Source organism: Dryas octopetala, chromosome 5, assembly GCF_963921425.1.
Source record: "Dryas octopetala chromosome 5, drDryOcto1.1, whole genome shotgun sequence".
Taxonomy (NCBI): Eukaryota; Viridiplantae; Streptophyta; class Magnoliopsida; order Rosales; family Rosaceae; genus Dryas; species Dryas octopetala.
The window spans coordinates 20,296,247-20,310,888 of record NC_141370.1 but is presented as its reverse complement, the minus strand read 5'-3'; the positions used below and the strand labels follow the sequence as shown (position 1 = coordinate 20,310,888).

The 14,642-nt window shown below is 38.6% G+C and overlaps 3 protein-coding genes across 7 annotated transcripts in view; 2 read left to right on the top strand and 1 right to left on the bottom strand.

Moving 5' to 3' along the window:
- The window catches only part of LOC147285515 (Major facilitator superfamily protein), a 5,855-nt gene extending 5,423 nt beyond the window's left edge, over window positions 1-432 (bottom strand). For 2 of the 4 annotated variants that reach the window (XM_086243497.1, XM_086243498.1), the window contains exon 1: window positions 163-432. The gene's annotated coding sequence lies outside the window, so the exon portion shown is untranslated. The remainder of the gene's footprint in view (window positions 1-162) is intronic. The other 2 variants (XM_086243496.1, XM_086243499.1) reach the window with 2 other exon arrangements.
- A 3,224-nt stretch (window positions 433-3,656) lies between these two features.
- Window positions 3,657-8,342, top strand: LOC147285514 (RNA-binding protein-like protein). 2 transcript variants are annotated; one of them, XM_086245440.1, is made up of 3 exons: window positions 3,657-3,884; window positions 6,545-6,845; window positions 7,359-8,342. In XM_086245440.1, exons 1-3 carry the CDS (start codon window positions 3,677-3,679, stop codon window positions 7,963-7,965), a joined length of 1,116 nt encoding a protein of 371 aa, XP_086101566.1. In that variant the 5' UTR covers window positions 3,657-3,676; the 3' UTR covers window positions 7,966-8,342. The 2 variants fall into 2 exon arrangements, with proteins under 2 accessions (XP_086101566.1, XP_086101567.1); XM_086245441.1 differs by lacking the exon at window positions 3,657-3,884 and adding an exon at window positions 4,811-6,469.
- Window positions 8,343-9,393: 1,051 nt separating this feature from the next.
- LOC147285513 (Tesmin/TSO1-like CXC domain-containing protein) lies at window positions 9,394-14,319 on the top strand. Its single transcript, XM_086244169.1, has 8 exons — window positions 9,394-10,221; window positions 10,914-11,021; window positions 11,281-11,458; window positions 12,055-12,411; window positions 12,757-12,857; window positions 12,929-13,023; window positions 13,273-13,680; window positions 13,872-14,319. The coding sequence occupies exons 1-8, from the start codon at window positions 9,938-9,940 to the stop codon at window positions 14,114-14,116; spliced, it is 1,776 nt and encodes a 591-aa protein (XP_086100295.1). The 5' UTR covers window positions 9,394-9,937; the 3' UTR covers window positions 14,117-14,319.
- Window positions 14,320-14,642: the final 323 nt, after the last annotated feature.

Below are 14,642 nucleotides of genomic sequence, written 5' to 3'. Positions count from 1 at the left end.
ATTAAATATAATAACAAACTCGAATTTCAAGTAAGAAAAAAATTCATAATCAGGTAAAAAAGACGGAAACAGAGAATGATAAATTAAAATCAAACCATAACGAGCTCTAAGTTGCGTTTCAAAGAAATTCAAGTTCATCGAAAACTATACGAAGCTAAATACCTTCAATACGTTCGGATCATCCAACGGATCTGAAACTCGAGCAGTGAATCAAACACTTGTGAGAATCGATGTTAATGAGTCTCACACTCTCACTCAAAGTCCTTCACGACTCTGAACTAATACGAACCTTCGTGAACAAAGCTCTCAATATGAGATTGAGCGCGTGCTATCGGTGGTTCTGGTGTTTATAATTGACAAGTGATAGTGGTTTTGTTAAATGTTAATTATGGAGAAAGCAACAGAGTCACCTCGTTCTTCTTTTCCACAGGAAGAGAGACTAATACAGAGAAAAACAAACGGAGATACAGCTGCGAATAATTAATAATTTAATTAATTAGTAAAATTAACTGTAAGCTACACCAGTCGCGGATTGGGTGCTACCGATGATTTGACGGACACGTGGTAGTGCCATCTGGGCGACACCTCATCGTGTATGATGGCTTTATCGTCATTTTAAAACTTTTGGCGGTTCAGGTTGTGAAGAGTGTCTGATTGCGCGCGAGTGATGTTACGCACCTTATGTCCAGGTGGCAGCTGTTGGTGGTCGGTCTCTGTGACGTAAAGGACCGAAGGAGCTTCCATCTACATCTTTGAGAATTTTTTTTTTGTATTTAGTCCTTGTAATTTTCTTAAATTGTAGGGAAGGCATTGGGCGGGCCCGACATCATACGCGTGTACTTGGTAACGACAAACGATCACATGCGCTAACATCTTTATTTATGAAAAAGTATTATATTTTTGTCTTTTGCATTAGCAATTTCAGATTGTATATATAATCAAGGAGTGAAATTTTGAAAATTTCGGCGAAATTTTGTCGAAATTTTTTATTTTTGGGGGTCCCGAAATTTTATACCATATCCGTTAATTTTTCGGCGAAATTTCGGTAAAATTTCGGCCGAAATTTCGAAGTAATTTCACGTGCAATTTTGTAAAATGTCGGCGAAATTTGTCAAAATTTTGTCAAAATTTCGCGACTGTCCACATCACCTTGGCGCCGAGAAAGTCGTCTTCGATGATCTGGCTGTTGGGGTCGAGCTTGAGGACGATCTCGTTGTGCTTTTTGCCGGTGACGAGGTGGGGGAGGAGGCAAGCGACGGCGCGAGGCTGGCTGAGGGAGGAGGGATGAGGCGAGCGGGCTGGTTGGGGAAGGAGGGAGGAGGCAAGCCGCAGGTGCGGGCGGCGCAAGGAGTGGGTTTTGGTCGCGGGAGGTGGGCGCAGATCACTTGGCGATTGGGCAAGGAGGGAGAAGGAAAGGAAGAATGGAAAAGTGGGCGTCTGGGCACTGGGGGAAGAAAAGGAAAAGGAAAGAAAAAAGGAGGAAGGTCACGGGGGAAGAAGAGGAAAAGGAAAAAAAAAAAAAAAAAAAGAGAAAAAAGGAAATTTTTTTTTTTTTTTAAGGTAGATTGAGATTTAGAGTCTTTAGGCAATTGGAAAGAAAAAAAAAGGTTTGAGATTTTATTTGGGGTTTGATCTGGTCATTTTGGTGTTTCGTTTAGTTGTAACTTGTAAACATAAATTATGAAAAAGAAATTTATCCCCTTATCATGAAGTTTCATTTCCTTAATGTTTTGGTTTTCCAATTTTGATAATTTGTATTGAAATTTTAGGTAAACAGTTGTCGCCGCTGCTGCCATCGGATTGGTTCTATTTTAACCCAATTCGACTTAATTTAACTATTGAAGACCATTTTCAAGTCCCTTTGAGTAAACTTGCTACTTTCCGTTGCCACATTGGTGATTTATTCGTGTAATTTTATTATGTAATTATTAATTAGTGACCCATTTTTTTAACAGTATTTGTCTCCAGCGCGCATTATATTCACCTTATATCACATGAAACCTACTATATAATTTGGTTTCTTTAATGTTTTTTATCAATGTAATAGATAATATGTTAAATAAGCATATGGTCAAATTTCATTCAAAATTTCCGTATTTTGATAATAATTTCCGTCGTTTTTGTCTAATTTTGTCGAAATCGAAATTTTAATCGAAATTTCCTCGAAACCGAAATTTTACTCCTTGTATATAATTTAGCACTCTATAATAGAATTTAGCAATTTCATAGTCCCATATAAAAATACAGGTTATTGTAGCAGTTTTATCTATATTCTAAATTTCTAATAGACATGATACATGATACATCTGATTTGTTTAAGTTTCGCAATATTAATTTTTGAATAGAAATTTTAAAAATAAATCGTTCTGATTATTGAGTCAACAGGGGTATTGAACTCTATTAGAATTCCTTAGATATGACTCCTTAATTAATAGAATTTCTCAGCTAGATACGTATTACTCCTATATTTGATGAATTATATTTGTCTGCAAAATTTGAAGGACTAAACAATTACTAATTTAGCTGATTTTTTATAAACGATCTTTAAGGATGGACCTAAAAAATGGACAGTTTCGATCATTAAATTCCCCGCTCTGTGGTGAGCGGGTGGTTAGGTGAGCGAAAAATTCTATGTTCTATGATGAACGAGTGATCATTTCTGTATGTATATATGTTGCGTGATTGACACTCTAAACACATAAAATGTCAAACATTATAACACTTGGAAAAAATTTCTTGCACATGTTGCTAGATAATTAATTTGAATGATTGATGAACTAAATTGTATTACCATTCATTTTTAACTAAACTACTAAAAAGTTCCTAATAAAATTTGAAAAGACTCAAAAGTGAGTATGCATTTTCCTAACATATAAAGAGAAAAATATGTTAATGAAAACGAGTCTGTGTTATTTTTTGGAACAATGACGATCCATAGGCGAATTAAGATGCGTTTGATCGACTATTGTAGTAAGTCACACTTGTAAGTGCAACTGTAATGGGTAATTTTTTTTCTAAATTTCCTACTTGTTTCTTATTTTGTTAGTTGACTAGGTCTTATTTGAGTTTATATACAATTAGTAGGTTTTAAGAGATTTCTAAATTTTAAAATTTAAAATTTAGAATTTTTTTTTTAATATAAATGTAACGGCATTGCAATACCGATTGATGGACGTTGGTTGGACACATTTTTTAATCCTTAAAATGTATGTTATGCCCTTTTTTTTTTTTTTTTGTTTCTTGAAAGGAATGTATATTATGCCCTTAATAGTCGATTTTTCTCAGTGAAAATAGGGGCCAAAGGCTGAAGGACAATAGGGCCCAACTCCGAGTTTAGGCCCAGACTCGGCATCCTGTCAAGTGTCAGCCGCCACATTCCTCCTTCCGAACACAGCACTATTGGCAGGCCCAGCCTCCCAGGCTGAACATTGTTTTGCCTTTTTAACAATGTAATTTACCCAATTACCCTCCAACGCAGTACTTACATTATTATCCGCATTCCTAAAATACCCCGCTTCTACCTAAACGACAACAACATTCTTATCGTGTAAAACCGGGAAAAAGTATCACCCTTTTATGTAATTTAAGTGAAAGATCTCATACACATTAGGTCTTACATTACCCCCGTACCTTTTCTTGCAACTCATCGCAATCGAACAGCTGAGCTAACAGAACCATGGGTTCGAGGGACAAGGACCAAACGACGTCGCACCATCAGCCTCTTCTGAGCAGCCTCGTCGTTCGGCCCTCCACCAGCGACGGTGGCGGATGCGGTGGTGGTGGTGGTGGCGGTGGAGGTGGCCGTGGCAGCGACTACGAGCCCGGCGAGGTTCGCCGCGATCCTCCTCATTACACTCGTTCGGATCGTTATAACGATGACCCTGGTTCGTCTCTATAATTCCTGCTTCCTTTTTTGCTTGGTTTATTTGTTATTTGACAGTGATTTATGTTCAAATCGGTTTAACAATTGCTAGGGATTTACGGTCTTGAGCTTGTATTTTTTTTCTTGTTTTGGTGGTTTTATTATATACCAACCTCCCTTCCTTTATGGCCTTGTAGTGTGTATGAATATATATGCATGTTTAATATTGGGTATTTTGTGGTACAAATTTTTTGCTGGTTTTACAAGGAATTGTGGTTGGGCAGCTGAGTATGAAACTTAGGCAGCACGGAAATTGTTGTACTTAAACCTTTAATTTTATTAGTCATAAAATTCATCTTATAGATTCAATAGTCATGATTGTTTGTTTATGTGTTATTGTCTTCCCCAGTTTGGTATGTGTTAATTTATCTTTGTAAGCCATGGTATGTATTAAACTTTCCATTGACTATGGTAACACACGCAAGCACATGTATTGTCGTTCAACCCAAGATGGGTTTATGATAGAAGTTTCATATTATACCACTTTTGGCCATCCCATTGAAGTTAAAGTTGTAACTTCTTAGTTTATCAGCAATTGGTTTTTAATTGTAGTATATGCTCAATCAGATTTATGATTATTATAAGTAGCTACGGTGGTCTTGTAAATATTTCCCAATGAGTTTTTCCTAGTCATAATAACAAATGGGTTTCTAGAACCTGTTGTCTGTTGCTTACACTTCATGTCGAACATGTGGATCTATATCCACTTATAAAGTGTCAAACTGTGAATAAAATCTTCTATTGTGTGTTACAGCTCTGAATGTCGCCTGCAAGAACTTGAATCTTGAGGGAAGGCATGTTGGTGTGAGTGCAGTCTTGGATCATGGTCTGGGGGAATTGTTTTTTCATATTGTGGGTATTTTTGTTTGTGGGAGATATAATTGATGGGAATTTTACATGATGTGTGAACTGGTGGGTTGCTGCATCAATGAATATAGGTGCCTGGGCCTCATTTTGTTGTATTGCCTATGGTTGTGGTATTTGTCTGAATTTTTATGGGATTGATGGTTATAGAGTCCGGTTCTTATCAACTAAGAGTTTTATTGAAATGCTGGTCAAAACTGGAAGTTTGAGAGGGATTTGTTCCTAAGAATTTCTGGGCACATGACATGGTGCGAGATTTGTGGGGAACTTACAACCATCAAATGCTATCATGTTGGGTTACTTTGAGACGGTGCTGGAAGATGGAAAATTTGGTTATCAACTGCAAGATGATGGGAAATTCAGGTCGGTTAAGTGGTACTGGATTTGCCTTGTTGGGATGTGAAATTAAGGAAGATGATTTTGGGGTAACATTGAGCTTTTCTAGTTTCGTTGGCTTTACTGGTGATAAGTGGTGGTTTTTTTGGGGCCTCATTTTTTCCTTTTTTCTTTTTCTTCAGATGCGTTTATAGGGTCAATTGGATGGTTGTATAGTAACTAATATGACTTTATACTTCTCAGCCTTGCTAAATTGGGTGTAGAGTGCAGGAACGTCTGGGGACTTCTTTTAGTATGTCCATTTCTAGGTTCTCTTGAATTTTGTAGGTTTTTTCTATATTTATATTTGATGGGAGGTGAACTGGTCCAGAAAATGGCTGCAGAACCTTTGAATTTTCGGATGATCATTGCTTTCCCCACTACTTTAAAATTCCACTTTTCTAAGTTATACAATATCTAGTGGCGACAAATTAACTGGGGAATCACTTATTCGGGTTGGACATGCCTTAAGTGCTTCATCCCTCTCTGCTGTTCAGAATGGTTCTGCATTGCAGTTCAGGTGGAAGTTCACGTAGTTTAATGCTTCCTAGTAAAATCTGGGGTTTTTCGTTGAATTTTCATAAAAAGATGCGAGATGGTCTCTGAAAGAAATGAACAAATTGGGAGTGGGTAAATTGTAGAATCATTTGGAGGTTTGAAGTTCGGTGGGTGTTCTTCTTTGGCAGTTCATTTCGTGTGGGTGTGCACTATTGGTTTCACTGCTCCTTGTTGCAGCCACGTTTCAACTGAAGGTCTTGGAGCAAATTTCCACTTGTTTGTTGTTCTCTGTGCTGGTTTTGTATCAATTAGGTGCATATGCATCTTCTTTATCTGTAGACTGCAGATATGGTTGAAGTTTTCTTCCTTATCACTGCGAATGCTGTGCAAGGTCATGGTTACTCCAGATTCATGATTATGGGGTTTTTTCGGATATGTAGGTTAAAATTATGTGGTAAGCTTGTAGTGGTTCATATGGTAGATGGATGTGGCTTTTGAAAATATAGGAACTCTGTAATTTCATTGTTCTCAATGGCAAGTAGTTACCCTTTGTGGTGAGGACTGTGAGGTTGAGTATTTATGGTTTGACATGCTCATTGCTGTATTTACTGGTAATATGCGCCAGTTGTTTGAGATGTAACAAGGGCAGGTGTCGTCTGAACTTCTTACTCCCTTCCACACTTATATTATATTTCTTTTAACTACCCACAATGAAGAGATGCCCTGAGTGATGGTAACAGTCATTACAAACTTTGAATTGATCATTTGGCAGTTTCAGGGTCACAACTCCTGATCCCTCGGCTACTATAAGTACATATGCTCCCATTTTCTGTTTTTCTGTGTAATGGTGGTTGCTTATCTTTACAATTCACTACCTTTTTCCAGGATATAGAATGCGTGCAGGTTCTGCTTCTCCTGTACGCCGTAGGGATGCAGATCATCGGTACAATTCTGAGTATGATCATTCAGGTGGCCTACCACGCAGTCGTGAGTTTGGCAGTGCACGGGATCCTGGTAGATTTCGAGACACCTCATCCCCTTATGCTCGAGGAAGGGGCGCTGGCAGGCCATTTGGTAGAGGTTTAGATGGGCCTGGGCTCAGTCCTGGGTCGTTCAGAGGTGATGGGAGTAGAAACAATCCAAATGTGCGACCAAGGGATGGAGACTGGTTTTGCCCAGATCCTGAGTGAGTTCATTCTCCTCCCCTCCCCCTTTCTTTGTTTTAGTTTTTCATTTTCATTTTCCTTGTCCTTTTCTTGTTTTAGGTTTTCCTTTTTAGAAATTGTTGGCACTACGATTGCAATAATTGCATGAGATGGTTCATGGTTCTGATTCCTTGTGATATTAGTTTAAAAGGCAGGGTATTTGAATTAGGGAAGGACAATAGAGAGAGGCACACATATAGACTTTAAAAAATCTTCTTACCAGATTTAAGAATTTAATGTATTCAAATTTATTTAGTAGAGAATTAGTGCTTATCCTAGTTGAATGTTGTTCCTTGCAGTCTAATTTTTAATAAGTTTGTGCTAGAAGCCAATCACTGTGTTCAGAATATAATTTTAAATTTTAATAGTCTTAGCAGTTTCATTTTCCAATTTTGGTGTAGGTTTGAATGTTTTTCCTTTCAATTTTCCTTTCTTTTTGCAATGCATGTAAATATGTAATTATGCATTCATCATGTTCACATCCTTGTCTCCAGGTGTGGCAACCTTAACTTTGCAAGGCGGGAGTACTGCAACAAGTGCAATAAGTTTCGCTATGGACCTGGGGGAAGTCCTCGAAGGGGTTATCCTGGCCCACCACCTCCAAATGCTCCCCCTAGACGCTTCCCTGGTACCCCAATTGATCCTCCCTTTGGAAGGGCCTTGAATGGCTATAGGTCTCCTCCTCGTGGCTGGGCTAGAGATGGCCCTAGAGAGTTTGGAGCTGGGCTGCCACCTCCAAGGCATGAAGGCAGGTTTCCTGATCACCAAATGCGAAGAGATCGGTTTGATTACCCAGACAACTATAGAGGAAGAGCCAAGTTTGATAGGCCTATTCCTATGGATTGGGGTAATAGAGATCGCGGAAGGGATAGCTTCTTCAATGAAAGGAAACCATTTGAAAGGCGACCACCATCTCCTCCATCACCACCACCACCACTTCCTCCTCACCGTGGCCGATGGGCACATAATGTTAGAGAGAGAAGCCGGTCACCGTTAAGGGGTGGCCCACCACCAAAAGACTATAACCGGCCTATGTACATGGGTAGGGGACGAGATGATCGTCGCGGCATGGGGCGAGATCAAATTGGAGATGCATATTAACAATGGGCCAGGGGCATGCTTTTCTGGTGTAATTTTGTCTTAGAGTAGATATCTGTTTTTCATTTAGAGAGTAAGGAAGAATGCGCATAGCTTAGTACTAACTTTAGTATCTCGTTTTTGAATTGGTTTTATGACTTTGAACAGGTTATATGCTTTTTCTACTGGGTTAATGCTTTTCAAGATGTTGTTGTCCATATGAAGGATTATCCACTGCTATTGTTTTCTTTGTATCTATCTATGTGCTTCTGGAAAGGAATGGTCGAAAAGGAATAGTTGGAAAGGAGACAATGATCAATGAGTTTCTCTGGCTTAATGTTGTGTCCTATCATTGCTTACATAATATCAAAGTGTTGGAGAGCGATAATAACTGTTGGGCATACATTGTGTAGACTTGAAATGAATTTGTTATATTTTTGTGGGAAACGCTCCCAAGTGTTTTCGACATGTCGTCTGGCAGCAAACTCTCTACCCAGCACCTAGAATGGAATTGGATGGTGAAAGTTAAAAGTTATGGAATTTTTAGGACCAAGGAAAATTGGAGACTTTTGTCGATGGGTGCATTGAACCTGGTCACACATTAAGGAACAAGTATTATTGGGTTCATATTTGAAGAAGACATCATAATTAACCTTATAAATGTATGCAATATGTTGGACTCTAATAACTATTTGAAGGACTGGAATAGATAATTCGGAATAATTACAGAATAATCCAAAGTGAATATGACTATAAGATGGTAATAGGCAATGTTAAGTTACCTTAGCGACCCCGGCCAAAAAAAAAAATTACCTTAGCACAAAGACTATTGTTTAGGACATCCAATTTTTCTTTTTTTATGGACTATGTTGATTTTAAATATTTTTTTTTCTTTTATGGATTACGTTTCGTAATTAATTTGGGACCTGAGAAACTATGACGAGACTTAAAATTCACATATTTATTGCACGTTTTTTTGTTTTCAGTTAAGAATCTAAGATTATTCTTTCACATCCTGTCCGTCTATTCCGTGCTTCGTACCAAACTCCAATCACAAATCATAAAGAATTGACCGCCTTACCAATCCAATTAACCACCTCAGAGTCAACAATCTTTTTTAGCGCCAATTTCATATTTATATTTACTTTTACCTTTTAACCGTTTTAACGGGGCCGAGAATCTTATTAAATCACCCCAGATTTCACCATCCAAATCCCAATCAATACGTGATCTCATGATTCTCATCGATCATATACTCCACGCGTCACCAATCAGCTCACAGCAACCTACCCAACACGCGTCAAAATCATAACCCCTTAATAGAATGTTTTCCTGGAGCCTCGACCACCGAATCATCGTCCCTTGGACAATTCAACTCACATCTCACAGTCTCACAGTCTCACACCACTTTCACTTTGGTGGAAAAATTTGTATCTTCGTAAATCGGACGGCCAGCCAGTGACCTTATTCTCTTCTATGAATTTTCACCGTCGATCGCCACTTTGGACGTTTACCGTGTGATTAAACCCAGCATCCGAATCCCACCGTCCAATATTCACAAAATTGAAATTCAAAAGCCTGGAAGAGAGAGGGAGGAGAGACGAAGAAGAAGAAGAACAAAAGAGGCCCCCTTTGCTACCTTCTCTCTCCTCAATCTCTTCTCTATCTCTCTAACTCGCTCTTTCTCTCTACATTTTGTATCCGAGATTTTTCTCTTATCCCACTCTCTCTCTGTTTTCACAATTCGACGTCGTTCCGATTGCGGCTGCCAGTGGCGGAGCTTCGTCGTCAATCTTGAGCTGCGGAATCACATAGTTTCTGAGTGTTTGAATCTTCTGGAGGGTTCCTGATTGTCTTTTGGATCTGAAAGCGCTTAAATTTTCGGAATCTCGGGGATTGTCTGGGAGTAATCAGTGGATTGAGTTTGTTTGTTGAAGAAAAGTTCGAAAATTTTGGGTGAATTTTTGAAAAAAAAAAATTTTGGATTTTGGATTTTATGGGGGAAGGTGACGGGGCCGATTCGGCTCCGAAGAAGGAGCAATCGGATGCGGCCACGGTCACTGCAACGACGCCGTCGGCTACGAACGATGTTCCGGCGAAGAAGCTTGCGAGGCAGCTCGATTTCACGGGGTTCGGTGGAACCTCGGTGAGTGTGCCGCCAGAGCTCCCTAAGCCGCAACTGCAGACCGTGATGGTGCCGCAGAGTCAGCCAAAGCCACAGGTGGCGGGCGTGGCGGTGCCGGTGCCGCCACAGCCACCTATACCTTCAGTGAGGCCTGTGTAAGTTTGTAGCTTTTCAAATGAATAACCAAGTTTAATTTGTTTGAAAAGTTCGCTGCTTGATAATTTCATCGTCCGTTTGTTGCTTAGTAGTCCAATTTGATTGAGAAGTTTGGTTTTTGGGTTGTGAAATAATGTGGCAATTGTGCTCAAAATTGGAGCCAATTTGAGAGCTTTGGTTTTCGGAGAATATAGTCTGTGAGCTTGTGTGGTTTGGGGTCTATTAAACAATCTTCCGACCTTTGTTTGAAGGTTTGATTTTGGAGAGTGAAGTTGTTATGTTTTTGGATATTTTTGAGAGTAATCTATTGGCATTGCTAAAGTTTGGTTACTTTAACTACTGCATTTGTAAACTAATGGGAGGATTAAATTTGTACTTCCAAAGTAATTGCATTTGATCAATTTATAATTGAATTCACCTTTTCTGCTTCTTTGGGTGGGGTTGCCACAAGCTAAACCTAATCTTTACAGGACTTTTTTTTCTTGACAATTTAGTTTTAATAATAAGGGTATGGTTGCTGTTCTACCTCTGTATCTTTGATGCATTTACAGAAGTTTGTTTGTACTAGCTTGAATTTTACGGTAGTTATTGTGCACAGAGGAACATCTGAATGTGGCTTTAAGTGAAAATCCTTATGTGCAAGCTCAAGCTGTTTTATTAATGTTACATACCCTATTTTTTTCTTTCTTAGGAAACCAGAATCCCCAAAATCAAGACCAAGACCAAATGTTGAAGCAAAAGATGGTACTCCTAAGAAGCAAAAACAGTGTAACTGTAAACACTCTCGCTGCTTAAAGTTGTAAGTGCATAACTTCTCTGCGTTGGTTGGTATGAAAACCATTCCATCTAGGAGTTGATATTCTGTTACAGTTTGGAACTCCTGTACCGTTTTTTGTAACCTAAAATTTTTAATGGTTGTTTTTATTTTTTCTTTCCATTTCTCAGTTGTCTTACAACACTTTTCAAACATGAATTTTGTGCATCAAAGAACTATAACACATGTGGACACAAACCCAAGCATTGATTTGAAGCTGATTTTTTTGTAATTTTATGACCAGGTATTGCGAGTGTTTTGCATCTGGGATTTACTGCGACGGTTGCAACTGTGTCAACTGTTGCAATAATGTTGAAAACGAAGGTGCTAGGCGAGATGCAGTAGAAGCTACTTTAGAGCGTAATCCAAATGCATTCAGGCCAAAAATTGCAAGCAGCCCTCATGGAACAAGGGATAATCGGGTATGCATCTCTTAGATTAATGGACTACTTTTAGGTATGATTCATCTTTTGAAATTTTGATTGCCAGGTGTTGAGGCTGCCTCTCTGTTTATGCATGAGTCATGACACCGTTGGATTTGTCAATGTTACAGAAGGGGCTCTCTTTAATATGCGTGTAGTCATTGTAGCATAGTTTTTACCTTATATGATGGTTGAAAGTCGAGACAGCATTCAAGATATCTTTATATGAGAAGTTCAGGACACAGCATTTCCCTGACAATGATCAAGGCCCCTTAAGAGTGCATGAGAATACCAATACATGCCCAATTACTTTTGAGTGATCTATTTGATGAACTGGTTTATATATATGCTTAATTTTTCATTAGAGACATGTTATGAGTGTGTGGTGTATATGGCCTTTTCCTTTTTATTGAGTTACACCATCACAAAGAATGGCCTGGATGAAAGGGAATTTCTTGTTTTACTCCAATAATAAATTGAATTCTTTACTTCTAGTCAGAACTATAATAAGTTTTCTGCTATTGGTGTCCTTTAATTATAGTTCCCTTCTTCGGGTTGTTGTTGACAAGAATATGGACCGGCTTGGAAATGTGTAGGAGGAAGCAGGTGAGGTTTTGATCTTGGGAAAGCACAACAAGGGATGCCATTGCAAGAAATCAGGGTGCCTCAAGAAATACTGTGAATGCTTCCAAGCCAACATTCTCTGCTCTGAGAACTGTAAGTGCATGGACTGCAAGAACTTTGAAGGAAGTGAAGAGAGACAAGCTTTATTCCATGGAGATCATGGCAACAACATGGCATATCTTCAACAGGCAGCAAATGCTGCCATTACTGGAGCTATTGGATCCTCTGGCTATGCATCTCCCCCAGTTTCCAAGAAAAGAAAAGGTCAGGAACTCTTTGGACCTACAGCCAAGGATCCATCAATTCACAGAATTGGACAGTTTCCTCAGGTAAATTTATTCTCATGGTATAACATTGGGCTAATTAGTTGGTGTAAATCGATGGAAAATTGTTCCTATTATAATTATGATTTTTGATAAACTCATGTGGCTTGTGTTTTCATTGTCACTTTTCAGATGAATAGACCAAAAGTTGGTTTTTGGTTGAAATTGTTGAGTAGAAATTATGATTAATGAGATTTGAATTTTTTTTTTTTGGGTTATTTCATCTTGACACTGGTTTTGGTGGTTAAGATGGAGAATGCTCTTTCTATCTTTTTTTATTTTAAGACTATACTCCAGTTTGAAGTCCAGTTTGAAGTAGTATCATTAAGTGCATGTTTATATAATTGTTAGGCAAACCATCTCAGAGCGCCTGCACCCGCTTCCTTGTCTTCAATCCCTGTTGCTCGCCTTGGTGGTACTGCAGGATTAGGGCCTTCGAAGTTTACATACAGGTATAATTGATTGTTGTTATAAACAACTGTTAATCTACGTGGTTCAAAACTAATTTGTATGATTGTTGAAGGTCTCTCCTAGCAGACATCATCCAACCGCAGGACTTAAAGGAGCTCTGCTCAGTTTTGGTTGTAGTAGCAGAAGAAGCTGCAAAGACACTTGCAGGTAGTTTATTGGTTCATAAATGATGAATCATTAGTCTTTTCAAATTTCATTGTTTTTCATGAGTGTGTTATTATAGTGCTGCATTTATATCCAATTCAAAATGATATATCCAACATATTGAATGGTAAATTATTTGTTGTGATGATGCTTTGAGTAGTCACATTTCAAGTGGTTTTAGTAGAAAAGAAAAATTGTGATTTATATGACCAAAAGGGTTTGCTTATGAAGTCTGTACATTAATCTGTCCAGACCAAAGAAATGCAGCAGAGAAGCAGGCAGAAACCTCCCTCGCTTCAACGATGCAAGACAGGTTGCAAAGCCAAAAGGAATCTGATGCTCAAAAAGCTGTTGCTGATGATTGTTCTAGTGCAAACCAGGCTGATAAAATTAGCCCTGATGATTCAAATTCAGATGGTGCTGATGCGCCGAAAGGGAGGCCAATGTCTCCTGGAACTTTGGCGTTGATGTGTGATGAACAAGATACAATGTTCATGGCAGCTGCTTCTCCTAATGGGTTAATGGGCGATGGCTGCAACACCTCTTCACAGTTGCCTAATGGACAAGGAATGACAGAGGTCTATGCAGAACAGGAAAGGATTGTTTTGACGAAGTTCCGAGACTGTCTTAATAGGCTCATCACTTTTGGAGAAATAAAAGGCAAGTTAACCCTTCTTCTTATCTGGACTAAGAATGGTCTAAAGTTAAAAGTTTTCCATAGTAATCAAACCAATTTTCACTGTTCAGTATGACAATTGCCAGGATATATAGTCTATTTTGATTTATAGTTCCATTTTCTTTCACCTCTTCAAGGTTGGGAATTGATGTACCTCTTCCATTTATAATTGCAGAAACAAAGTGCTCATCGTTAGCCAGAAGTGAAGCAGCGACTCAAAAAGACCAACTCAGCAATGGCACTACAAATGCAAGAATGGAAACAGGCAATCATCAGGGACCAGTTACCAATGGTGTTGCAAAAACTGCACTTACAGCCAAAACATCACAGATGGTTACTGCAGCAGTTATAGCCCTTAGTACTGATCGTCCTAAAATTCCCTCCCTTCCCGAAAATGGAGATAGTAGACCAAAAGATTAAACAAGACGTGTAAAAAGATTTAGCACACAAGAATTGCCCAAGGTATTGTTACGCTCTGACTTTGCAGACCGTACTAGGAACCACTCTTAGAAGGATCAAATTTTTCTTTTTTCTTTTTACTTTACTCTGTTTTCTTTTTTCCTTTTCTTTTTAATTTTGGGTAAGGTTATTAATATATTTATAGATTAGATTTTTAGCTTCAACCATAGTTCGATCCAAGTGGTGTAAAATGCAGAGCCTTGTAATTGCACAAGATAATAATTTTAGATTGTTAAATACAAAATTAACATCATAGCTTGTATTGGTACATGCTAGGAGTTTTCTTTTTCTTTTTTGGCCTTTTTGATCCTTTCACATTTGTGGAAAAACAACGAGCAGTTACCACTCATCGTGGAATATGTAACGTAGTTTTCCTTGAGTTTTGTGATTAACCTTGGAACAATACTTGGGTCACCCCTTGGGGTACCTCAAGTCACCCCACCCCCTTCAAATCATGATTTCGGCAATGTCGCGCATAATCGGAACC

Bases quoted from the DNA above. Each gene is read 5' to 3' on its own strand.
- LOC147285514 (XM_086245440.1), top strand. From the start codon at position 3,677: ATGGGTTCGAGGGACAAGGACCAAACGACGTCGCACCATCAGCCTCTT. The intron at 3,885-6,544 runs GTTCGTCTCTAT...ACCTTTTTCCAG, and splicing joins TCGTTATAACGATGACCCTG to GATATAGAATGCGTGCAGGT. The intron at 6,846-7,358 runs GTGAGTTCATTC...CCTTGTCTCCAG, and splicing joins TGGTTTTGCCCAGATCCTGA to GTGTGGCAACCTTAACTTTG.
- LOC147285513 (XM_086244169.1), top strand. From the start codon at position 9,938: ATGGGGGAAGGTGACGGGGCCGATTCGGCTCCGAAGAAGGAGCAATCG. The intron at 11,022-11,280 runs GTAAGTGCATAA...TTTTATGACCAG, and splicing joins CACTCTCGCTGCTTAAAGTT to GTATTGCGAGTGTTTTGCAT. The intron at 13,024-13,272 runs GTAGTTTATTGG...TAATCTGTCCAG, and splicing joins AGCTGCAAAGACACTTGCAG to ACCAAAGAAATGCAGCAGAG.